This window comes from Phyllostomus hastatus, unplaced genomic scaffold (genome assembly GCF_019186645.2).
Source record: "Phyllostomus hastatus isolate PE091 unplaced genomic scaffold, TTU_PhHast_1.1 phas_contig_36, whole genome shotgun sequence".
NCBI classification, from domain to species: domain Eukaryota; kingdom Metazoa; phylum Chordata; class Mammalia; order Chiroptera; family Phyllostomidae; genus Phyllostomus; species Phyllostomus hastatus.
Window position 1 is genome coordinate 5831145 of NW_025333862.1, and position 25903 is coordinate 5857047.

Sequence of the window (25903 nt, forward strand, 5' to 3'; positions counted from 1 at the left end):
AAAGAAGTAGTCCTTGAAAAATTATCCTCATCCATTGCCATATGTCCCAGACATGCTGTCTCAGTTTATGGCCACATCACACAGATTGAGAGATGAGCCAAGTTGGAAGGGTCTTTTGCTAATATCTAGAAACCTACTTCTTCATTTTATGGAGGAAGGACATTGAATGCCCTGATGAGAAAGTGATCTGTCTGAGCTCATGGAGCAAACTTGTTCCAGAGCTGGGACTTGAACCCAGGCATCCTGATTCCTCCTCCAGTGCTCTTCCACTCTACCAGGTGGTGTGCATGTTTGAGGTGTTTAAATGTGAGCTCACATGGAGAGGAAGAAACTGCTAATCTCCTCCATCTAGTAAACTGTCTGCATGGAGGAACAGGGTAGGAACTTACTAAAAGAGGGGGGTGTTATCTGTGGCTTCACCCTGCTCTACTCAACTAAGCCTGATCATATCTTCAGAGCAGCAGCCCCCACCCTACTGGAAATGATGAAACATTTGTGACTGACCTCAGTGACGGAGAAGCTTCTGGGTGGGGCTGGGGGTTGGTGGGGAGATATGTTCCTCGGGACATAGCTGAAACACAGGCTGGGATCAGACCTTGCTCGTGGTCCGGGAAGTAAGTATTGTCTGGGTAGGTAGGATTTTAAATGATTTTGAGGAATGCATGTCTGTTTGTGAACATACATATGTAGAGTTTTCAGAGGGGATTATCCATTTGTGTTGACATTGCAAGATGTAGAATTCAATTGTAGGTTGCTCTTTTTGACGTTAATTTCTTGCTTCTGAAGCAGAAATCTGTCTGCAGTCACAGCAGCAGCCATCAGGGCTCTGGCCAGGAGATGCATGGACTTTGGAGGCAGACAGAACTAAATCCAAAGAACTCTGCTGAACTGTCACAAGCCTCAGTTTCCTCATCTGGAGAATGGGCATAAACCACCCACCTCACAATGTTGCTGTGAGGATTACAGACAATGCCCATGTGGTGCCCAGTACAGTGCTCCAATAGTAGCTATTAACTGATTAGTCTTTTTTTCTTTTTTTAAACTGGGAATCAGATCCCTGAGAACATCTCCCTGCAGGTGTTTTTCCATAAGATTCATCCTGAGCTGTAAAGGACTGGTATATGTGGAGGGAAGGGAACCAGCCTGGCAATTTAAAAATGTTATGAAAGGGAGTCAGATAATGCATACTGTCCAACAAAAAAGCCCTGAAGCTGGGCCTTGACACCCAATGAGGAAGGAACAATGCTAGAAGGTTCCAAGGTCTCACTTAGCCCTCTTGACAAATTCTGGGAGGAAGACATTTAACTTCCCTATTAACAGAGAAGGAAATGGAGACTTGGGGACGTTAATGGCTCCTCCAAGATTAAACAGTATTTATTATATTATTTAATTGCAGTGTGTATAGAATGTTAGGAAGTGCTTGTAGAGTGTAAAATATGGACAAGACCTGGTTCCAGCCACCAAAGCACTCACAAACAGCATAATCTGTAGAAGGTGCTTAGTTTCTCTGAAATATCACTGGGCAGTCAATGAAACGGAGAACAATTTGGGCCTTCTGGTTCAACTGGGGCTTTGTGGGACCTGGCAAAAAGAATCCATGAATACTGCTTAAGCTGCCGGCAATTCTTTGTAAACTTGTTGATTTCATCTTGTAACTAAGTTACATTCAGGTTTCATTTATTGCAAGTAATTGCTTGTAAAAATGCTTTCCCCCAAATACCAAGGTTAATTGATCTCTGGTACTTTTCTCCTAAAAAATTATCATTGCCTGCACTTAGAAATATGTGTTACTAGAGATGAAGCCCATCTGGTTGAAACTCAAAGCTGCTATGTTCTGGTTAATCTGAGTATCATCCTTTATGTCAATTTAAGGAGGATGGCATTCTAGAATGACAAAATGTCACAGATTAGATTTATTTAGCCCACCCCCCCAGTTTATATACAGGGAAATGGGCTCAGAAAAAGGAAGTGACATGCATGAAGTGGCTGAATTTTGTAAGTTGCCGAGCTGGAATGTGGATCTAGGTTCCCATTTCAAATTCTCCCAGATGTGCCCCAGCCACCTGAGGGGAGCCCCCTGCCATGGTGAGCAACACCAAAGAGAACCCAGACAGGATTTCTCTGGTACCAGAATAAAGGTGACACCCTGACCCTCTGTCACCCCCTTCCCCATGGTATCTGGCAGACCCCACTCTTCCTTTCTCATGGTGGATATTTTGATATTTTCTGTCCCCTGGTGGGTGGACACTGTTTGGTACCAGCGAGTTCCCAGGATCATATGATTTTGTACACTGGAGATGAAAATCATGAATGAACCCAGTTTTCATACAGGGCCCTGTGGAAATGGATGTGTGTATATAGCTAAGCCAGTTTTGGGTTGGACTCTGTGTTCTGGTCTGAGGGTCACCACCTGCTGAGCACCTATACAGTTGATTCTTGAACAGCACAGGGTTTGGAGATGCTGACAACCCACTCCCCAGTTATAGTTGAAAATCCAACTATAACTTTTGACTCTCCCGAAATTTAACAACTAACAGCCTACTGTTGACTGGACATCTTACTGATAACACAACTAGTTCAATTTTTCATCTCATGGCACACATAAACTAATTACTAAACTTCTGCAGCACACCAAAAATATATATTTTTTGCTGATCTGAAAAAAATAAATACAAATTTTTTGATTCATTTACACTGGACAGCTTTTGTGGTGGTAGCTGTTGTCATTTTTTATTTGAAAAATGGAAAAAGAGGTTCATGCCTCTGACTAAACAGTCAGGTATTGCATGTTTCAAAAATTCTTGCAGCACACCAGTTGAAAAATCACTTGACTGACACATATTTTGTATGTTATATGTATAATGTTCTGTGTTTTTACAATAAAGTAAGTGAGAGAAAAGAAAATGTTGAAAATCATGAGAAAGAGAAAATACGTTTACAATACTTATTTTAAAAGTCCATCTATAAGTGGACCCACACAGTTCGAACCTGTGTTGTTCAAGAGTCCACTCTGCATGCCAGGCTCTCTGCTGAGCTTCTTAGTCGGGAGTACTGTGTGCGGTGTCACCAAGGCTCTGACCCAGACAGCCTGGATTTGATTCCGGTCTCCTCCATGGGGATTAGAGCCTGGCTTTCTCATATGTCAAATGGGGACAACAATAGTGTCTACGTCACATGGTTGTCGTTCCAAGGATTAAATGAGATAGTTTATGCACAATGTTTTACGTGACGTTGGCACATAGTAAGCACTCAACATGTGTGAGTTAAAAAAAATGAAACAAGTGCCACCTTCACTTTTCAGATAAAACATTAAGGCCCTAAAAGAGAAAGCAAATCGCAGGTAGCAAGGCCACCAGTCTGTCTGGTCACCAAGTCCCTGCCCCTCACCATTTTCCTGCACATACTTGTGAGGTTGCCTTGCGTGTACTCAGCTTTCTCCCACATGGTCTTATCCACAGGGGTATGGAATCTGTGTCAGACTTTGTGGAAGATGACCAGTCCTGTTAACACTGTCCCCTGCTGTCAAGGGTAGGAGACAGTGCAAGCTGACTGCTGTTCCTCTCCTCACCATCCATCCATCCATTACCTACCTCTTCTTCAAATAAAATTCCCTCTCGGTGGCCCCTCTATGAATATTCTTCTGGGTTGAATCCCTTTTTCCCCTGGAATATCACATATTCTGACAATTCATCATGCTTTGTTGTGGCATTTCTTCTGCTTTTTTATCTTTTCACACATTAATGTCTTGATTTCCTAAGTAAAATACAAGCTCTTGAACGGTAGTGTTCAGACGATGTTCTCTCCTTCTTCGGTCTATCAGAGTATTTCACACAGGGTCATGTATATAGATTGCTCAATAAATATTTGATCAATTGAAATGCAGGCATTTATCTGATTATCCCCATGTTCCATTGACATGGTGAGATACAATGTAGATGTAAATAAATTTTTGTACAGATAAATTTGGTATTGTGCTAACTGAAGCCGTGCAGAATTTCTGAGCTTGTTTTAATACTCTTAAGTTATTATTTTCTTCCTGATTGGAAAAAAGATACATGTTAATTGCACAAAATTTTGACAATAACAGATAGTATAGAGAATCAAATAAGACATCATCCACAATCCCAATACCCAGTTTTGTTAACATTTAGGCAAATTTTCTTCCATTCCTTTCTTCTGAACAAAGTACATTTAAATAAAATCCCCAATTTTCATAAATTTATATTCATGAATAAATCTATATTTTATATGCAAAATTATTGTCAATGAACTATTCTAAGATTTGGCGAATTGAATCAGGTTCTTATTAAAATAACATATTAGACAAAATGTTTAATGACCCAGAGTTTTAGTTCTTTACAAATTTTATTTTTTATATTTTAATTGTTGTTCAAGTAAAATTTTATTCTTTTTATGTTTACTTTTTACAGAGTTGTGATCATACAGTTTGTAGCAAAATATAACTGTATTGTATGTTTTCACAGAAAAAACTCTTCCCCAGATTAATTCTTCCCAAACATAATTTTAAATGCGTATGTAACATTTCATTCCCAACCTTCACCCTAATTTATTTAATTGTTGGTTTTCCATTAGATCGTTGCGCATTTTCCGCTTTTTCGGCTGACAGTGGGTATAGCTGACTTGCACTACCAGCTTTGCTTCCTTTCCAGATTGTTTGTGATTTGTCTGTTCCATGCTATTTATCCATTTATCATTTTCTTTGTTAAAAAATATAAAATCTTTGCACATATTTTTCCCTTTTTTTTTCTGTTTGCCTTTAAATCCTATTTTAACATATCAAGTTTTAATGTTTTAGAGCCCAGTCTATTTTGCTTGTGTTGCTTTGTGATTTCTTCCATTGCGTATAAGCTCAGAAAGTTTTCTCCCATCTGGGGATTTAATAAATATTATTGAATGTGCGAATAGCCAATCCTATTTCCTCCTAATTTTTAATACCTTAATTTAAAAATACTTACTTCCTTAATCACTTTGGAATGTATTTTATTATAGCATATCTGGAACTAAGCTATTTTCTCTTTCCTTACAGGTAGTTAATTCATTATCCTATGTGCAAGATTTTTTTTAAATTAATTTTTAATTTTTTTATTGTTGTTCAAGTACAATTGTCTCCATTCTCACTCCACTACCCCCTGCCTCCATCCCACCCATCTCTGCTTCCCACCCTTGAACCCACTCCCCACTTTGGCTTTGTTCATGTGTCCTTCAAACATGTTCCTTGATGACATCCCCCTGTAATCCCCTATTATCCTTCTCCCCCCTCCTCTCTGGTTACTGTCAGTTTGTTCTTTATTTCAATGACTCCGGTTGTATTTTGCTTGCTTGTTTGTTTTGTTGATTGGGTTCCACTTATAGGTGAGATCATATGGTATTTCTCTTTTACCACTTGGCTTGTTGCACTTAGCATAATGCTGTCCAGATCCATCCATGCTGTTGCAAAGGGTAGGAGCTCCTTCTTTCTGCTGTGTAGTATTCCACTGCATAAATGTACCACAGTTTTTTTGATCCATTCATTTACTGATGGGCACTTAGGCTGTTTCCAGCACTTGGCTATTGTGAATGGTGCTGCTATGAATATTGGGGTGCCCATGCACCAGATTTCTTAAATGGCCCTTCCTTCCTCCCCTTGCTCTGTGGACCGTATTCACAGGGTGTTTATTGTGCACATGGCATGTGTTTTTCAAACCTGTGCCACTCTTAGAGTGACAGTCAGGGGTCCAGCTCAGAACAATTCCTTTTCAAATGTGTTTTAACTCTTCTTGACTATTATTATTTTTCCCCAGGTAAATTTTAGAAAAATTTTAAGTTATCACAAATTCTCATTATAACTTTGATTGAAATGAAATTAAACCAAGAAATTAACTTGTTTGATTTTTTTTTAGTTTTCTAATTTCCCAATCTGAAACATGTCTTTCTATTAGTTTAAGTCTTTTAGATTTTTCAGATTTTAGATTTTAGATTAGTAAATTTTTATTATTTTCTTCAAAATAACTTTCTTATACTTAGAATTATTCTTAGATATATCTGTTGTGATGATTGCTAAGGCTCATGGTTCCCCCTCCCTGCAACTCTACTGTTATCTGGCTATTGCTAGAACAGTAAAGGGAATAGCTGGGAATTTTGGAACATTTATCATACCCTCAGGACTTTCCCGAGCAGTCTCATTAACTTCACTAGTTTTTCAATGGATTCCTTTGGGATTTCTAGCTATATCATATTTTTCAAATAAGTATGCATTTGACTTCTCCTGGCCCAAACCCACACTTTCATTTCCTTCATGCATCAGTTATGAGCTCAGGCTGCATTGCCAGCCTGCCCGGGGACAAAGTCCCATTAACTCCTCTCATTATCTTGAGCAAGTTACTTACGTTCTATGTATCTTAGTTTTGTTTTCTGTAAAATAGAAATAATAATGCATCTACCTTCTAGGGTGGTTGTGAGGACTGGCTGCATTAGTATGTAGACAAATGCCCACCACACAGAACATGCTCAATAAATAGTCAATATCCTTATTCTTATAGGTTGAAGGTTGGTTGGAGGAACGTCAAGCTTTCAGGAAATTAGTATTTCTAGGACTAATTTTGAAAAATGATTACAGTAGAGATCTTTGTTTTCAAATAACTACTAAAATATTTTACCATTTGGTAAGATGTCAATTATTCATATAGAAGAGACATTCTTTATTAGAGTAAGAAACAATCTTCATATTTTTATTTTATTAACTTAAAAATAAGAAATGATTATTCAATTTTATCAGATGTTTTTGGCATATACTGAGATAATTATTTTTAAATTTTAATTTATTGATGCTGTATTTATATTATTTTTTAAAAGACAGTTCTTTATAATGATTGAGAGTTAGGCTTTTAAGTTAGATGGGCTTGAGTTTGAAATCTGACTCTTTCAGACCGGGGGCCAAGATGAGTTGCTTAAACTCTCTAAGCTTTGGTGTCCTTGCACAGGAAAAGGTGATTGTGTCTGTTCTTGTAGAACAAGAGGACAAAAGCACAGAGTAAATACCATTCATTTTCATCATTGTGACATGGAATCCTGGACATCTCTGGAGCAACTTCTTGCTAATATTATATATTAGCTCTGCATTCATAAGTGAGAGGAGGCTGGAGAGTTTTCGCTCTTTTCCTGTGCCCCGGATTCTTAACATAGCATAAGAATCACATGTTCCTTACAAGTTTCAAATAACTCATGTGTAAAACTAGTTGTATGAACTCAGATTTTTAGTAGATAGTTCTGATAATGCTTTCAATTTCTAAATAACAATAGCTGCCATTTATTGGATGCTTATCAGTATGTGACAAAAGCTATAATGACTACTTCACACATCTCATCTTATTTCATCCTCAGATGTAGGTGTCATTTATATTCATCTGAGAATCTGTTATTATTGTTTCCATCTTACAGATAAGAAAATTGAGGCTTTGAGAGGGTAAATAGATCAAGCTCTTGCAGAGAACGAACTGGGACATGAACCCAAGCTGTCCGACTCCAAGTTGCCTGCCTTTAGGAGCAAGATATCATGCTGCTCCCCAAACTTCTTTCTTTTTATTTTGATCTGCTTTTATGTTTCCTGTGCTTTATGGAATCAATTTTGCTAATTTATAGTTTTCTAGGAAATCATTAATTTTACTGAGATTTTATTTTTAAAAAACCCTTAATAGTCTCACAATTTTTAAGCTCTGTTTCTATGGTTGTTTATTCATTTTAAGTTTGGCTTATTTATGGTTCTTCCTTTTTTGATTACTCAAAACTGCGTATTAAGTTGGGAGAGAAAAGTCTAGTAATGTTGAGGAAGCTGTGTAAAATTATAAATTGGAAACAAAGTTTTTTTCTTCACTTAAAATATTTTGTTTCCATCCACATTTGTTTCCCTTTTCCCTTCCTCTACCCTAGTCTTTAAAGAACAGAATGTTTAGGGCTAGAAAGAGCCTGAGGGGTACTCTTCTGGCCCCTAATTCAGTGGGGCCTGGAGAGGACCTCTATCTGTCCCTGGTCACACAGTTAGCAAGGGAGAGAGTTAGAAGAAGCCAGGCGCTCATCTTCTTGCCTCATTCTCTTCTGCCATACCATATGCCATGTTATAGCTCAAATTATTAATTTTTAAAAAACAATAAATTAATGAAGATTGCAAAGTAATCTTCATAAAAGCTTTAAAAATTTTAAAAGCTACTTAATTTTAAAAGTTTGATAAAGTCAACTTAACAATATTGATTGCAATTACTTCAAGTGATTTTTAAATAAATCATCCTCTATGGTGCTCTTGTTTGAAACCACTCTTTCTAGAGTGAATCTATCCAGAGAAAGCACAGTATCAGGCAGGAAAAGGCATCTCCAGTATTTCACCTCTGATGTTATGCTGCATTACTAGGAAGGTCATGAGAGAGCTCCTTTATCAGTAGAAGGGGCAATAATTAAATGGAATCCCGCCATAACTGGGGGTCTCAGGATTTCCACCCAGGTCTGAAGGGAACAGAAGGAATGCTCTCAGCACTCTGCTGAAGTGTGCATTTGCCTGGCTGGGTACTCCATTAGTTTGGGTCTGGACGTCAAAACCCAGCAACGTGAAGGCAGGTGGGACAGTCCCCATATTGGTGATGGAAAAAAGCATACCAACCTCTCACATGGTCCAGGAGAGCTTTTGCAACATAATTCCCTTCAATTGCTCATTTCAGAGGTGTTCGGTACATATGTGTGCAAATGAGCAGGTGTTCCTGCCAACTGTCTGATCAGCAATCTGCAATTAGACCCCAAGGAACAAACTGCTCATTGTGGTTAGGGGCCATTAGCCACTGAAATTATGTCATCTGTCATAATTTTCTTACCTCATCCTGCCTGGATCTTATCTTCAAACTATACTCAAAACAAATGCCTAAGTTTCCTAGAATAGAACAACCAAGTTTTAATAGCTCTCCTGTAGTCGCCATTTTGGTGAAGTGTTTTGGGGTTGAATAATACTTAATAACTATGAGTGTTCCCCCATGCTTGGCATTGTATAAAGGTCTTTACAAATGGTATAACTTGCCAAGCGCACACGAGAACGCTGTGAGGTAGATACTGTCCTTCTCCTCATATTACAGTACAGAAATTGAGGCACTGAGAAGTTCAATAACTCAAATCCAGAAGGGAACAGAATTTGGATCCATCTTTCATCCTGTTCATTCTTATGCTACCTACTGATGCAGGGACTATGCATCATTTGGCTACCCAGATGCTCATAATATATTTTTTAAGGGAAAATATAACATTTATTCAATGTCTGCTATATAGCAAGGACTTCCTCCAAACTCTTAATTTCCAGTCAAGAATTTTGTAAGTGAAACACACACACAGAGCTTAAGTAATTTGCTCAAGTTCATAGCGTTAGTAAGTAGGAGGGTGGAAATCAACCTGGTGGTTGCCAGGGTCTACGAGAGGCTCATAGTGTAGTAAAATGATGGAATGGCATCTAGGCAATCTAGTTTTGCACACAGAGCCAAAACAAGATATTGGCACTAAAATAATGAAACATTTATTTAAGGCCGTGATTCTCAACTGGGAGCAACAGCACATGCCTCAGTGGGGGCATTTAGAAATATGTGGGGTCATATTTGGTCATTGTGGTTGCTACTCTGACTTGTTGTATTGGTGGTCTTGGAAGAAGCCAAGTGTCCAGCAGCAGGCCGAACAACTCTAGGCAACAAGGAAGTTGTCTAGAGTCGGGCTCCAAATACCAGAGACGGTTAAGAAAAACCGACAAAGAGGAGTAGTAGGAATTTAAAATGATTACATAAAAGTCAAGATTGGTAAACTCAAATACCTTCAGGGGTGAGCCAGGGGCTGAAGAGTACATGTCCCCAAATCTTTAAAGCACATCATCAGACAAAATCACCTAGGCATCAGATTCAGGCTGTGGGCCCCCAGATTGGTTTTTTTAATGAAGGTTTTTCTGATCTCAAAACATGTTTACGATACATTAAGAGAAGAAGTTGTTAATTAGAATGATTCCATGTTTTTAAATAATTGTGTATGTATATACATATTTACATACACATTCACAAATTCTATTTATGAGTATATACAATTTCATGGAATAAAATTTGAGGGGATTTTATAAAATGCTTTATGTGTATTCTTGATTCTTCTGCAAATATCTAGTAATTGTTTAATTTTTAATAAATAAAGGGTTAGAGGAGACTTAAAAAATGACAACTATGAGTGTGGTATAAGAACACAGCCTTGGTAGCTTTCTGGCCATCCCATTTGATGGGAGAGGGAGAAAAATTTCTGTAATTAAGGGCAAATGCAACATTCAACACGAAATAAATCAATACTGAAACATTAGAGTAGAATGCCTTAAAAATGGAACACTGTTGATTTTGCAGACACACTGGCCTATCTTCTGGCTGTTTTCCATGATTTTTATGTCTTTCATGATGCATAAAGCTCTCCTGGTCAAGTCCAGTCTTATTTTTGCAGCTGCCCCATTAATGAGTCCAGTACTGAAATTTGCTTGGGAAGTTAGTACCTATACCTAGTACCTATATACCAGACATATGTTTGTCCTTTTTTTAATCAAGTAACCAAATCCTTCAAGACCATTCATTTCTGTGTTTCCTTCCCAGCACCTTAGCTCTGCAGTTTGGATTCTGTGTACAGTCACTCTGAGCTTTCTTTCTTGAGTTTACTGATCATTGAGGAATGTTGGCTTTTCTATTTGCTTGTCTATAGAATTCAGGAGGTAGGAGATGGGTAACTTCCTGAAGTCTTTTGTAGCTGCGTGTTGGGACAGTGTCCAGCCTCCCTGTGGCCCCTTCCCACCAACACCATAGTGAGCTAATGGCTGCCGTCCTGCAGACAGAACACAGAAGCCCTGGTGCTCACCTTCGGGTGCTTCTTGCCAGCACAGTGATGGGTACTGGGACAAAGCAGAGGCACAGCTCTGACACAGACACAAAGGGGCATTTGCCCATCTAGAACATTCTTACTCCCCCTCCCACTTCTCCACACCCATCTCACATGTAATATCTAAACAAAATAAACCAGTCATGTCTAGATCCTGAACACATCCTTATAAATCAAACTAAATAAAACTCTTTGAGAGTGATAATATTAGATGTGCTTGTCTCATTCGACTTTAAAAGCAAGGGCTAGATAGAGTTAGGCTCCTTTGGGAGAAGTGTCTAGAATTTATTATGTATAATAATAAATTATTACTTATTAATGAATAAATTGGTCAGTTTGCTCCTAACTTTTGACCTCCCACACAACAGTCATTCTGAGAACTAGCCTGTTTGTCTGTGAAGGGCATGGGGGAGATGGTGGTATTTCTCTCTGGAAACTTCCAGCTGGCCACCACCCACAGCCCCAGCAAAGCGGTCATGGCAAACCCACACACTATCTCCGCTTCATTGCCTTCCTTTTAGGAACTTAGTCCCAATTTTGATGTTTAGAAAGCCACAGTGTGAAAACTACAAATGAAAAATGTCAGGACTTTCCATACAGCCCTTAGTACTTGGAAACCCTGGCTGAGAAAAGAAACCTCGATGGCAGACTTTTTAAGGTTCACAGTCTACAGTTAGGATTCTGGCTAAGATGGAGGTTAGGTAGAAACCCTTTGCTTCCTCACACAACCAAAAGGAGGATAACAACCAATCTAAAATCAATTAACAACCAGAAGTGCCAGAAAATCAAACTGCATGGAACTCTGACAACCAAGGAATTAAAGAAAAAGCCAACCAGAACAACCAGACCAGTAAGAACCTGAGGTGAGGTGGTAGATGGCAAGGGAGGGGCTGGCTGAATGGGAAACTGAGACCCTGAGCTGACTGTGGACCACTGCAGTTGCTGCAGTGGGAGAAACTGCCAGTTTCACATGAGCGTTCACTGGAAAGTAGGCTAGAGATGAGCAGGGGAGCTGCACTGTTCCCTCTCTGGCCCCACCCCCATAAGAAGCTGCAGCACAGCAAGAAGGGTTACCCTGCCCTGGTGAATACTTAAGGCCCCACCCCCTTACAACTTAACAGGTGATCCAAGACAGAGAAATGTGGCCCAAATGAAAGAACAGTGCAAGACCTCAGAAAGAGAACTAAGCTATGAGGAGATAGCCAACCTACCTGATGGAGAATTTAAAGCCCTGGTAATCAAAATGCTCACAGAATTGATTGAGCTTGGTGAAAAAATGAAAAAATGAATGAAAGATACCAAAAGTGAAATAAAGCAAAATATTCAGGGAACAGTGACAGAAAGGAAGCCAGGACTCAAAGCAACGATTTGGAAAAAAGGAACATCCAACTGGAACAGAGTGAAGAAACAAGAATTCAAAAAAGTGAAGAGAGACTTACGCACTTCTGGGACTACCTGAAACATTCAATATCTGAATTACAGGGGTGCCAGAAGGAGAAGAACAACAGCAAAAAAAAAAATGAAAACTTATTTGAACAAATAATGAAGGAAAACTTCCCGAATCTTGTGAAGGAAATAGACTTCCAGGAAGTCCAGGAAGCCCAGAGAGTCCCAAAGAAGTTGGACTCAAAGAGGAACACACCAAGGCACATCATCATTAAGTTACCCAATATTAAAGATAAAGAGAGAATCTTAAAAGCAGCAAGGGACAAGGAGACAGGTACCTACAAAGGAGTTCTCATTACACTAACAGCTGATTTTTCAGAACAAATTTTGCAGGCGAGAAGGTGCTGGAAAGAAGTATTTGAAGTCATGAAAGGCAAGGACCTACATCCAAGATTACTCTATCAAGCAAAGCTTTCACTTACTTTTTAAAATTATTTTATTGTTGTTCAATTACAGTTGTGTGTATTTTTTCCCCACCCTTCCCTCCTACCCCCTTCAAACCCACCTCCCTCCCTTGCTTCCACCCTCCCCCTTGGTTTTGTCCATGTGTCATTTATAGCAGTTCCTGAAAACCCTTCTCCCCACTGTCCCCTCCCACCTCCCCTCTGGCTATTGTTAGATTGTTCTTAATTTCAATGACTCTGGTTATATTTTGCTTGCTTTTTTCTTTTGTTAATTACATTCCACTTAAAGGTGAGATCATATGGCATTTGTCCCTCACCACCTGGCTTATTTCACTTAGCATATTGCTTTCCAGTTCCATCCATGATGTCACAAAGGGTGTAAGCTCCTTCTTTCTCTCTGCTGTGTAGAATTCCATTGTGTAAATGTGCCATAGTTTTTTGATCCATTCATTTGCTGATGGGCACTTAGGTTGCTTCTAGCACTTGGCTATTGTAAATTGTGCTTCTATGAACATTGGGGTGCATAGGTTCTTTTGGACTGGTGGATCAGAGCTCTTAGGGTATAATCCCAGCAGTGGAATTGCAGGGTCAAAAGGCAGTTCCATTTTTAGTTTTCTGAGGAAATTCCGTATTGTTTTCCACAGTGGCTGCACCAGTCTGCATTCCCACCAACAGTGCACTAGGTTCCCTTTTCTCCGCATCCTCTCCAACATTTGTTTGTTGATTTGTTTATGTTGGTCATTCTGACCAGTGTGAGGTGATATCTCATTGTGGTTTTAATATGCATCTCTCCGATGGCTACTGATGCTGAGCATCTTTTCAGTTGTCTCTGGGCCCTGTGTATGCCCTCATCAGAGAAGTGTCTGTTCAAGCCTTTTGCCCATTTTTAAATTTTTTTTGTCTTCCTGGGGTGGAGTTGTATGAGTTCCTTACATATTTTGGAGACCAAGCCCTTGTCCGAGGTGTTATTGGCAAATATGTTTTCCCATACAACTGGTTCCTTTTTCATTTTAATGCTGTTTTCTTTAGCCATGCAGAAGCTTTTTATTTTGATGAAGTCCCATTGTCTATTCTTTCCTTTATGTCCCTTGCTTTAGGGGACATATCTGTGAAGATGTTGCTGCGTGGAATTTCTGAGATTTCCCTGCTGATGTTTTCCTCTAGGACTCTTATGGTGTTATGACTTTTATTTAAGTCTTTTGTCCACCTTGAATTTATTTTTGTGTATGGTGCAAGTTAGTGGTTGAGTTTCATTTTTTTGCATGTAGCTGTCCAGATCTCCCAACACCATTTGTTGAAGAGGCTAGTTTTGCTTCATTTTATGCTTCTTTCCCTTTTGTCAAATATTAATTGACCATAGAGACTTGGGTTTATTTCTGGGCTCTCTGTTCCGTTCCATTGGTCCATGTGCCTGTTTTTATGTCAGTACCAAGCCGTTTTGATTACAATGGCCTTATAATACAGTTGGATATCAGGTATTGTGATACCTCCTGCTTTGTTCTTCTTTCTCAAAATTGCTACAGCTATTTGGGGTTGTTTATGGTTCCATGTAAATTTCTGAAATGTTTGTTCTATATCTGTGAAATATGTCAAGGGTACTTTAATAGAGAGTGCTTTGAATCTATAAATTGCTTTGGGTACTATGGCCATTTTGATGATATTAATTCTTCCAATTCATGAGCATGGTGCATGCCTCCATTTGTTTGTGTCTTCCTTAATTTCTTCCTTCAGTGTTGTATAGTTTTCTGAGTACAGGTCTTTTCTCTCCTTGGTTAGGTTTACTCCTAGGTACTTTATTTTTCTTGTTGCTATATCAAATGGGATTTCCCCCCTGATTTCTGTTTCTGATGTTTCATTGTTGGTGTACAGAAATGCCTTTGATTTCTGAGTATTGACTTTGTATCTGGCTGTTTTGCCAAATTCATCTATTAGGTTGAGTAGTTTTTCGGTGGAGTCTATAAAATTTTCTATGTACACTATCATGTCATCTGCAAACAGTGACAGTTTTGTTTCCTTCTTTCCAATTTGGATGCCTTTTATTTCTTTTTCTTGTCTGATCGCTGTGGCTAGGACTTCCAGTACTATGTTGAATAGGAGTGGTGAAAGTGGGCATCCTTGTCTTGTTCCTGATCTTAGTGGAAAAGCTCTAAGTGTTTCTCCATTGAGTATGATGCTGGCTGCAGGTCTCTCATATATGGCCTTTATTATGTTGAGGAATGCTCCCTCTATTCCCACTTTGCTGAGTGTTTTTATCATAAATGGGTGTTGTACCTTATCAAATGCTTTTTCTGCATCTATTGATATTATCATGTGGTTTTTGTCTTTGCTTTTGTTTATGTGATGTATTACATTTACTGATTTCCGAAGATTGAATCATCCTTGCATCCCTGGAATGAATCCCACTTGGTCATGGTGTATGATCTTTTTAATGTATTGTTGGATGTGGTTTGCCAGTGTTTTGTTGAGGATTTTAGCATCAATGTTCATCAGTGATATTGGCCTGAAGTTTTCTTTCTTTGTTGTGTCTTTATCTGGTTTTGGGATTAGGATGATGTTGGCCTCATAAAAAGAGTTGGGAGTCTCCCATCTTTTTGGATTTTTTGGATAGTCTGTGAAGGATAGGGGTTAGCTCTTCCTTAAATGCTTTGTAGAATTCTCCTGTGAAACCATCTGGTCCACGGCTTTTGTGTGTTGGGAGTTTTTTGATTACTGCTTCAATTTCTTTTGCTGCTATTGGTTTGTTCAGGCTTTCTGCTTCTTTTTCATTGAGTTTTGGAAGATTATATTTTTCTAGAAATTTGTTCATTTCACCCAGGTTTTCAAATTTCTTGGCATACAGTTCTTCATAGTAATTTCTTACAATCCTTTGTATTTCTGTGGAATCTGTTGTAATCTCTCCTCTTTCATTCCTGATTGTGTTTATTTGGGTCTTCTCTCTTTTTTTCTTGATGAGTCTGCTTAAAGGCTTGTCAATTTTGTTATCTTTTCAAAGAAGCAGCTCTTGGATTCATTGATCCTTAGAATTGTGCTTTTAGTCTCTATGTCATTTAATTCTGCTCTGATCTTGGTTATTTCCTTCCTTCTGCTTGCTCTGGGCTGTCTTTGTTGTTGTTCCTTGAGTTCTTGTAGGGTTAGGTTGTTTGTTTAGAATGTTTCTAACTTTTTTAGGTGGGCCTGTATTGCTATGAACTTCCCTTTCAGGACTGCCTTGACTGTGTCCCATAAGTTTTGGGTTGTTGTGAGTTCGTTTTCATTTGTTTCCAGAAACTTTTTGATTTCTTCCCTAATTTCATTCTTGACCCATTCATTGTTTAATAGCATGATAGTCAACCTCCATAATTTTGAGTGTTTTGGGTTTTTTCCTTGAGGTTGGTTTCTAGTTTCAGTCCCTTGGGTCAGAGAAAATGCTTGATATGATTTCAATTTTCTTGAATCTGTTGAGTCTTGTTTTCTGTCCTATCATGTGGCTTATCTTTGAAAATGTTACATGTGCATTTGAAAAGAATGTGTATTTAGCTTCTTTGGGATGAAGGGCTATATATATATTAGTTAAGTCCATTTCATTTAGGGCATTATTCAATGCCACAATATCTTTGTTGATATTTTGTTTGGAAGATCTGTCCATTTTGACAGTGGGGTGTTAAAATCCCCTACTATAATTGTGTTGCTGTCAATATCTTTCTTGAAGTCCTCTAAGATTTCTTTATGTATTTGGGTGCTCCTATGTTGGGTGCATATATATTTACTATGTTTATGTCTTCTTGATAGATTCTTCCCTTGAGTATTATGAAGTGACCTTCTGGGTCTCTTTTTATGGCTCCTTTTTTGAAGTCTATTTTGTCTGATATGAGTATTGCTACCCCAGCTCTTTTTTCCTGTCCATTTGCTTGGAAAATTTGTTTCTAGCCCTTCACTTTCAGTCTGTGTAGGTCTTTTGTTCTGAAGTGGGTATCTTGTAGGCAGCATATGTGTGGGTCATGTTTTCTTATCCATTCTGCTATTCTGTGTCTTTTGATTGGGACATTTAATCCATTTACATTTAAGGTTATTATCGACAGGTACTTATTCATTGCCATTTTTTTTGTGCCCGTGTTCCTTTCTCTTTCGCTTTTTCTTCCTGTTCTTAAAGCAAAACTTTTAGCATCTCCTGTAGAGCTGGTTTGGAGGAGGTATATTCTTTGAGGCTTCTTTTGTCCAGGGAGCTCCTTATTTGGCCTTCCATTTTAATTGAGAATCTTGCTGGATAAAGTAGTCTTGGTTGCAGGCCTCTGGTTTTCATTACTTGAGATGTTTCTTGCCATTTCCTTCTGGCTTGTGGCATGTCCATTGAGAAGTCAGCAGCTAGACTTATCAGGGCTTACTTGTATGTTACTTCCTGTTTTTCCCTTGCTGCCTTTAAGATTCTCTCTTTTCTTGGAATTTTGCCATTTTAATTATGATGTGTCTTGAAGTGGGCCTCTTTGGGTTCCTCTTGATTGGGACTCTCTGTGTTTCCCAGATTTGTGTGACTTTTTCTCTCATCAAATTAGGGACGTTTTCCATCATTATGTTTTCAAACAGGTTTTCTATCCCTTGCTCTTCTTTTTCTCCTTCTGGTATCCCTATTATACAGACATTATTATGTTTCATGTTATTCTACATTTCCCTTAACCCCTCTTCATTCTTTCTGAGCCTCTTTTCCTTGTCTCACTCATTCTGGGTGTTTTTTTCTACCTTGTCCTCCAGCTTGCTGATCTAATCCTGGGCTTCATCAAGCCTGCTTTTGATTCCTTCTACTGTGTTCTTCAGTTCAGAAATTGTATTCTTTATTTCCTGTTGACCCTTGTTGATAGTTTCTATTTCCTTTTTTGTGTTGATATAGTTTGCAGTTATTTCATTGTAGTTTCCCTGTAGTTTCTGGCAGTTCTCTGTGAACTCATTGAGCTTCCTGATAACCATTACTTTGAACTCAATATCTGAGTTGACTTGCCTCTATTTCATTTAGCATTCTTTCTGAGACTTCCTCCTTTCCTTTCATTTGGGCATTGTTTCTTTGTCTTCCCATTGTTTGTGAGACTCTTATTGTTAGCCTCTGCTTCTTAAATTTATCTTTTCTGACTCCCTGGGTTTATGGTGTTAACCTCTATGGTAGAATACCTGTGACATTCAGTGGTGCCATCCCCTTGATCCCCCAAGCTCACTGGTCTCGGGCTGTCATTTATGTTGGCTCTGTGCACGACTTTGGGTTTTGATTGTTGTTGGGTCTTTCTTTGGTGGGCCCTTCCCACTAGCTGGTTAACTGAGGATCACTCTGTCCACCACCTCTTGTATTCTGTTGTGCAGGTCTGGGCAGACTGTGTTGAAGCTGGCTCTTCTGTGTGTACAAGGTTTTGAGGATTCTCTCTTGCTCTTGTTCAGTTATTTGTTCTGGGTAATTTCTCCACTATTTAATTGTATTTTCAGATAGGTCCTGGGTTGAATTAGTGTGGCTTCTACTCCCTCCTTTACCTTCTTCTGTTGTTATCTGTTGGTGGTTCCTTTGTTGGTGGGTTTCCTCTTCCAGCTGGTATCCTGGTGTTCACAGCTTCTACTTACTCATCTTGTTTTTCAATGTCCTCTACAATTTTTGGTCTCCTATCTTCATATATGCTGGGGTACTCTTGGATGTTCACTTGGTTTCTCAGTAGATCGACTAGGTGTTTCACCCATGTGCAGAGGGGAAGAGGGCTCTGTTCCTCCTGTTTCGCCACCATCTTAAGTTTCAAGCCCCAGAAAAGCTTTCATTTAGAATAAAAGGGCAGATAAAGTGCTTTCCCGAAAAGGCCAAGTTAAAGGAGTTCATCATCACCAAGCCATTATTATATGAAATGTTAAAGGGACTTATCTGAGGAAGAGAAGATAAAAATATGAATAATAAAATTATAACTCACAACTATCAACAAATGAACCTAAAAGAAAAGAAACACAATGAAAACAAAAACTAAACAAACAACTAGAACAAGAACAGAATCGGAGAAATGGACCTCACACAGAGGGAGTTCAGTGGGGAGGGGAAAGGGAGGAAGAGGGGGAAATGTACAGGGAAGAAGAAGCATAATTAATAGACATAAAATAGACAGGGAGAGATAAAAATGGCATAGGAAACAGAGGACTCAAAGAACTTATATGTACAATTCATGGACACAAACTAAGGGGGAGGAGAATGCTGAAGGGTTGGGGGATGCAGGGCAGAGCAGGGATAAAGGGAGAAAGATTGGGAAAACTGTAATAGCATAATCAAAAAAATACTTAAAAAAGGATTCACAGTCTGTTTCAGGACAGTGGGATCCACCTCTGTGCTCTGTAAATATCATTTCAAAAGCTTTGAATTATCCCCTTTGTCTTAGAGTAAAGTCATGTTCAGCACATGTTGTTGGAATTTATGATTATTTTTTAATTAAATGTGTTTGTAGGGCTGTAACAGCAGCCACAGGCTTGTTCCCAGAGTCCAGTGAAGCCACATAGGGTGTGTGTGTGCACGTGTGTGTATTTGAGGTTTGGATTTGTTCAAAGACTCTCTCCCAATGTATTCACTCTAGTTGTACCTGTTTGTACTTCAAGCAGCAGGTGAAGGCTCTTGTGGGGGAGAGAGGATGGCCGGGCATGTAGGCACTGACTTGGAGCACAAATCCAGGCCCAGCCTCTTGCCAGTTGTAAAACCTCAGTCATGTCCCTCAGATCTTTAAGCCTCACTATGTTCACTAAATAAGGAGGGGAACAATAGCCAGGCCACAAGAGTGTGTAAATTGGATAGGGTGGTGGGTGTGCCAGGGTCTCAGCAATGGATGCTGCTGCTTATTTTATAGATTCAAAAGCTGACAATTGGTGACAGAAAAGCAAATGACCCCTGAGCAGCTGAACTTGCCCCAGGAGAACTAGCTGTGAGGCCAGGAGTTCTGACCAGCTGCCTTGCCTCCTGCAGGTCTGGGTGGCCCTGCTAGTGCTACTACTTGGAAACGAGGTGCTGTGCCCAGGGTGGTTCCTCTCAAGTCTCTCCCTGCTGCCCCAGGAAGAGTTGAGCCCCATTCACAACCCTTGGCTGCCCTGCAAGAAGTTCATCATGCTGACAGAGTGAGTGAGGTTTCCACCAGGCTAACTCATATAGCTGACTTCCAAGCATGCATACCACCTTCCCTTGGTTTCTCATGCCTTACTGTCCAGAGAGGCTAAGGGATCTGCCTCAAGAATCACAGCAACACCAGATGGCCACCTCTGGCTCAGGGCAGAGATGGGTTTGCAGCTGTAGCAGCATCTCTGTAACTTCTAACTCTGACTCCATTCCTTTCCCAACAGAGACATGAAGCTCTGGCATGGCTTAGTGATTGCAATCGTGTCCTTTGTCCTGCAGGCCTGCTTCCTTGCAGCCATCAACTACCTGCTCAGCAGGCACCTGGGTAACTGGTTCAGCATCCTTTCCCCTCCTAGTTATTCTCAGGGACCATTCCCAAGCTTGTAGCAGGACCAGCTCCCTTTGGAGTCTCTGAACATCACTTGGAAACCGTGAGGATCCACTGGCTAGATGGCCCCTCACCATGTAATCCCCACACTTACCCAACATATTTCTGGTTGGGAATGACAGCCCAAAGTCCTTCCACTACCCAGACCTTCTGCACAGAGACAAACTTCTATAATGCTTGTGAGGGTGGCCTCATTTAACCTGGGCCTAATTAATTTTCTTCAGCACCATGAACAGACTGAGCATGAATTAATGGCTTTGAATTGCAACAGAAGAGAATATGGTTAGACTAAGAGATCATCTTAAACCCTTGACCTGCTTTGCAATGGAAAGTGGAGAAGTTGTGTCTTGGGAAGACATCACAAATAGGAAAATAAAATATTTCTTTGGCTAAGAGAGGAGATTGGACAGGATAATGTTCTGAAGGTTTTTTCCAGTAAAGGACTTTTAGGCTTTTCTCATTCATTCAGTACAGCAGGGAACACAACAGAACTCCCTGCCCTTCAGTAACCTACATTCCATGAGGGTATAGACAACACATAAAATAACACATAAAATACATGGGTTAGATGACCGTAAGTGCTAGGGAGTAAAGCAAGCAAGGCAATGCTATATGGATGGAATGGTGGTTAGCTTCCCTGAGATGCTGACATTTGAGTATAAACTTGAGGGGAGTGAGGAAGTGAGCTACACCTGCAAAGGCCCTGAGACAGGTGAGGGTTTGGCCCATTTCAGCAGCAGCAAAGAGGCTGGGGTGGTGGGAGTGGAGGAGCGGGCATGAGAGAAGGAGGTAAGGCCAGAGAGGAAGGAGTGAGGCTATGGAGGGTCTTCAAGGTTGGGGCTCTGGGTTTTTTCTCCAAGTGAGGTGAGGGGTGTGGCAGCAGAGGAGTGCTGAGATTTGAAAAGATCCTTCTGAACGTTTTTCTCTAATGAGTGTTATGTTCAGAAATGGGGTGTGCCTGACCTAGGAAGCTTTCCCTTTTGCTCTTGCCCTGTTTCCTCCAGCCAAAAAGAATGAACAGTTACTAAAGAGAGCCAGGCTCCAGGACCCCAGGCCCAGCCCTGCGCAGCACCACTCACCCGCTGCCCAGCACCACTCACCTGCAGCCCAGCACCACTCACCTGCTGCCCAGAAGATGGAGACTCGGGCAGAGAGAAGCACCCAAGTGTCTGAGCCCCATTGCGGAAGTGAGTAGTGGGGCGCAGGCGAAATGGTCACAAAGTGTATTCCGCTCTGTCTGGACCCCTAGAGAGCCTCCCTGCAGCAGCCCAAACCCACCCCAGGTTCCTCACCCCCAGCCTATCAAAGGCCTCGCCCCCCAGCCTTTTCTAGAAAGCTGTCCATCCTGTCACGTGGGACAGACTTTGTTGGACTTGTGTGGGTCTAAGCTCTTTCCTAGGTTTGGCCACATGTGAGCAACTGCAGAAGGGGCTTGGGGGCTGTTTCTTCTCCTGCCTTTGTAACACTAAGGCATCTTTTCTTTCACCTGGCCAGTTAGTGGTGGGGCCAAGATCTTGACTGACTGCCTAACTCTAGCCATGGCTGGTAACATCCTAGCATCATGGCAGCTGGTCAGTGTCATTGGCTGGTCCCAGAAGCTGACTCAACCATATTCCCAGAGGCCCCTTCTGTACAGTCTTAGATCCTCATGTGTATGTGGGTGTTTTAATAAATTTAAGTGTTGGCAATGGTTCAAATGTATGTCTGCCTGTGGCAAGTGGACCAACAGGCTCACTACCCTCTTGTTTTCTATCTCAGGGCTTGAGAGACCTGCCAGGTCACTATTCACACAGTGGAAATTGTTTTTTCTGCAGCAAGACAATTACCCCCAGAGGTGCGCTCACCAGAGATTATACTTTTTCCATTGGTTTATCTCTTGATTGATTTGGGCTTGCTCCATCCTTCTAATTTGATCTTTTGAGTTGGAGAGATCTGATTGTCAGGCTCCCTCAGCACTGAGATGAGGCCTCAGGGCATATGGGGACCAGAAGATGCTACTCAGAAGCATTCAGTGTTTCAGCAGAATGGGAGAGGCACTGCCCTCATCATGACCCCTGACCCCAAAGCTGCACCAGAGCCTGGACAGAGTCAAAGACTCTTTTCTTGTCAGGGGGCTCAGAGATCATCATCCAATCTTCTTGTTGTCCAGGAGACAAAACCAGGAAACAGAAAATGATGTAACCTGCCTAGAGTTAGTGACAGGTTAGGCTAGATCCTGTGCCCATGACTTCTGAGACCAGAACAGTTTGCTTTGGGCCACATTGTCTCAGCATGTCCTTGTTTCTTCCACCCAAGCATAGGCAAGCCTAGTTAGTTTTAGATGGAGCCGGACAGAGCAGCAGTGCCTATACCCTTGGCCATGACCCTGCCTGTTTTTGGTGGCTCTCCCACCACCCTCTCTATTCTGCTCCTTCTTCCCTGTTTGGGAGTTCTGCATCTCTCTTCCCCACTCCTCTTTGCATTGTTGACTTTACCTCTCTCTTTGTCTCATCCTCCCTTCCATCATCTCTATTCTTTCCTAACACCCTTCAGCTTTCTTTAGAACAGTTTCTATTCCTTTCTAGATGACGGTGACACGTCCTCAGATAGCTCTGACACCTCCGACAGCTCCAGCAGCTCGACTCCCACCTGCCAGGTAATGGACACCCCTAGTGATCCCAGACCTTCACGTGCAGCCCCAGGGTCTGGGAACTCAGGTCATCCTGGGTTCCTGGATGGGAGCAAGGGACAAGGGGCTTCTTGCGTCACTGCAGCATCCTCAGGTGAGGGTGGTTAGGCTTTCCTCGCAGTCCCATATCTACATGGATCATCCAAAGTGGGTTTGAGTGGCCTGTAAAAATGGAAATGCTAATGGGAAGCCTCCTTCCCCCCAAACCCTGGTCACTGAGCCACTACTCTGAGTCCTGAGCTCATTGAATTGATTCTCTACATCTTTCTTCCTTAAACCCATGCATCTCCTGAGGACAGGAGGAACAAAGTCACTGGCAATCTTGCCCCTGCCCTGGCTCTGCTCTCAGACATGGCTGCCTGGGGCCCAGGTTCTTTCTCATCCAGCCTAGGGCAAGCCTCTTTGGATGAGAGTTCAGTCCTGGGGTCCTACCTCCTCCAAACAGGGTAGGAATCTTGATCTACACTTCTCTGCTCTTTTTCCATAAGACCACCAAGGATGTGAATTACACACAAGTAGTCTTTTCAGCCACTGGAGGGCGAAAAAACAAATCTGCACTGGATTATGAGAACATAAAGGAAACAACGGATTATGTCAATGTCGACCCAAGAAGTCACAAGCACAATTTCTAGAGACCTGTGAACCCTGCTGTCTCCGAGCCAGGGGAGTACTCTGTGGTAGCCTTGTAAATTCTAGGCTTTAAAAAAACTCTTACCTGAGGGTATGTTTATTGACATTTATTGATTTTAGAGAGAAAGAAAGGAGGTGGAGAGAGAGAGAGAGAGACACTGACGTTGATGTGAGAGGGAAGTGCTGATCGGCTGCTCCCACACGCACCCTGATCGGGGATCTAGCCCACAGCCTTTTGCTGTGTGTGACGATGTTCTAAACAACTGAGCCACTGGCCAGAACTAGGGTTTTCTTTTGTTTTGTTTTTAAATGGAGTAAAGTTCTCTACAAATTCTTGTACTCAATTTGTAGGAGGTTTACTTTTTGTTTTTTAACAAGGCATAGGAAAAAAATAGGTTTGCATGTCAGCAAGAAAGATTTGGATGAAATGTTAGAAAGAACTCAGGGATAAGTATGAAAACATCAGAACATATTAGTAGATAAAATGGTGACATCTCCATAGAAATTTTTTAAAAAATATTTTAATCAGCTATAGTAGAGTCCTGTTTGGCAATCTTACAATTAAATTACTCTTTGAGCTCTCTGATTATCGGCAATAAATAACTTCCTTAAAAGTTTTAAATAACATAGTAATCATTGGTTTCTCTTTTCCTCTTGCCCAACCCGGCCTGTGTCTGCTGAGGAACCTGCTTTGCCCTCAGAACTTTAAACGGTCCCACTAGCTTGGAAAGCCCACTGTCACTCGGCTTTCGGATTTGCTGTTTCTCGTGAACAAGAGCTGGCTAATAGAGTCTGGTAAACACCGACCAGCATCACAATCTGTTATTACAAGAAAAATCTTTCCAAGTTTAATCCAATAAAATTCAACATCTATTCCTGGTTTGTTGTTTCTCTTTTAACCAATTAGGGACAAAAGGACACTTTGTTAAATTGATTAGGAATAGTGTACCTCAAATCAGCAGATGCACGCTATTTAACTGTAAGGTCCTAAACATGGTCCTTTCAGATAATGAGCAAAGTAAGAGTGTCCACACACCCATTTCCTTCACCATCTGATAGTGCTGTAGGAGTTCTAAGCAGTTCAATAAAACATTTAACAAAAATAAGGGCCATAATTATTGGAAAGGAGGATGAAATTTGTCATTGTTTGCAGATATCTTAGTTCTAGAAAACTTCAGGGAATTAACTTAAAATGTTTGCAAATTGCTCACGTGCAGTAAGCAGTGACTAGAGAAACATACAATATACTTTCTTCAACAGCTAATTAAGACAGAAAATGAAAAAAAAGTTGCCCACTTTAGCTAAGTACCTCAAAATGTGGAAACCCTAGGTTTACTCTGCCAAATGCAACCCCCTGTCCAGTGGCATTCAGGTCTTAGAGACAATTCATGAACTTGCTCCATCTGCTGGCTATAAATGACTTTCTAGACTGGTACTGGGAACAGTGGGAGGATTTCATATTCCCAGGTTCCCCTTCCTCAAGAAGATCTGAAAAATGGTTCTGGGACTGGAAATTATTGCTAATCTACATGTCCCTCTACCTTTGGCCTGCCATGGTTGTTCTTTTCCTGCTAGATTTGAATTTTTGTGTGCCTCCCACCCTCGCAATTCATATGTTGAAATCCTAACCCCATTGACGAGACAGCAATAGGAGGTGGGGCCTTTGGGAGGTGATTAGGTCATGAGGGTGGTGGCCTTATGAGTGAGATCAGTGCCTATGAGAGAGATGCACAGAGGTCCGCAGCCCCTCCCATCCAGTGAGGATGCCAGGAGAAGTCTGAAGCCTGGGGGAAGACCCTCACTAACCATGCTGAAACCCTGATTTTGCCTCCAAAACTGTGAGAAACAAACTTCTGTTGTTTGTAAACCACTCGGTCTGTGGTATTTGTTATGGTATTTACCTCATGGGCTAAGACATCTCCTCAGAAACTTTTGGAATGGGGAAAAACAGATTCTATTGACCAGAGAGGTAGAATGAGGACTAAACACAGACAACAACACTGTATTTGCATCCAGCAGTGAAACTCTACTTCTTTTTTATCTCTTTTAAAAAGAAAAAAATAAGCAGAGGACTGTAGAGGTTCCGACACATCACAGCACACCCAAGAAACTGCACAGGGACCCTGCCAAGACAGCTCCCCACTAGGAGAGGGGTTGGCTGCAGCTGAGCGCAGTAGAGCACCCAGTCCTGCAGAATTCTGGGTAGGCTGTGGGAGTGGGGAGGGGCACGCATAAACAGAAGGCTGGAGCAGCTGGGCGGGCGGGGTCAAAGCATGCAAGACCTAGTTGTGGACACAGGCAAGAACATGTGACAGAGGGGAATTAGCACAGAGCAGTGAAACCAGAGCCTGTCAATGTTAGGCCAA

General features: G+C 41.0%; 1 protein-coding gene across 1 annotated transcript; it reads left to right on the top strand.

Annotated features, from left to right (window-relative positions):
* The first annotated feature begins 535 nt into the window (after window positions 1-535).
* RHEX (regulator of hemoglobinization and erythroid cell expansion) lies at window positions 536-24410 on the top strand. Its single transcript, XM_045841545.1, has 6 exons — window positions 536-614; window positions 19705-19853; window positions 20076-20176; window positions 21244-21426; window positions 22804-22874; window positions 23396-24410. The coding sequence occupies exons 2-6, from the start codon at window positions 19843-19845 to the stop codon at window positions 23537-23539; spliced, it is 510 nt and encodes a 169-aa protein (XP_045697501.1). The 5' UTR covers window positions 536-614; window positions 19705-19842; the 3' UTR covers window positions 23540-24410.
* The last annotated feature ends 1493 nt before the right edge of the window (window positions 24411-25903 follow it).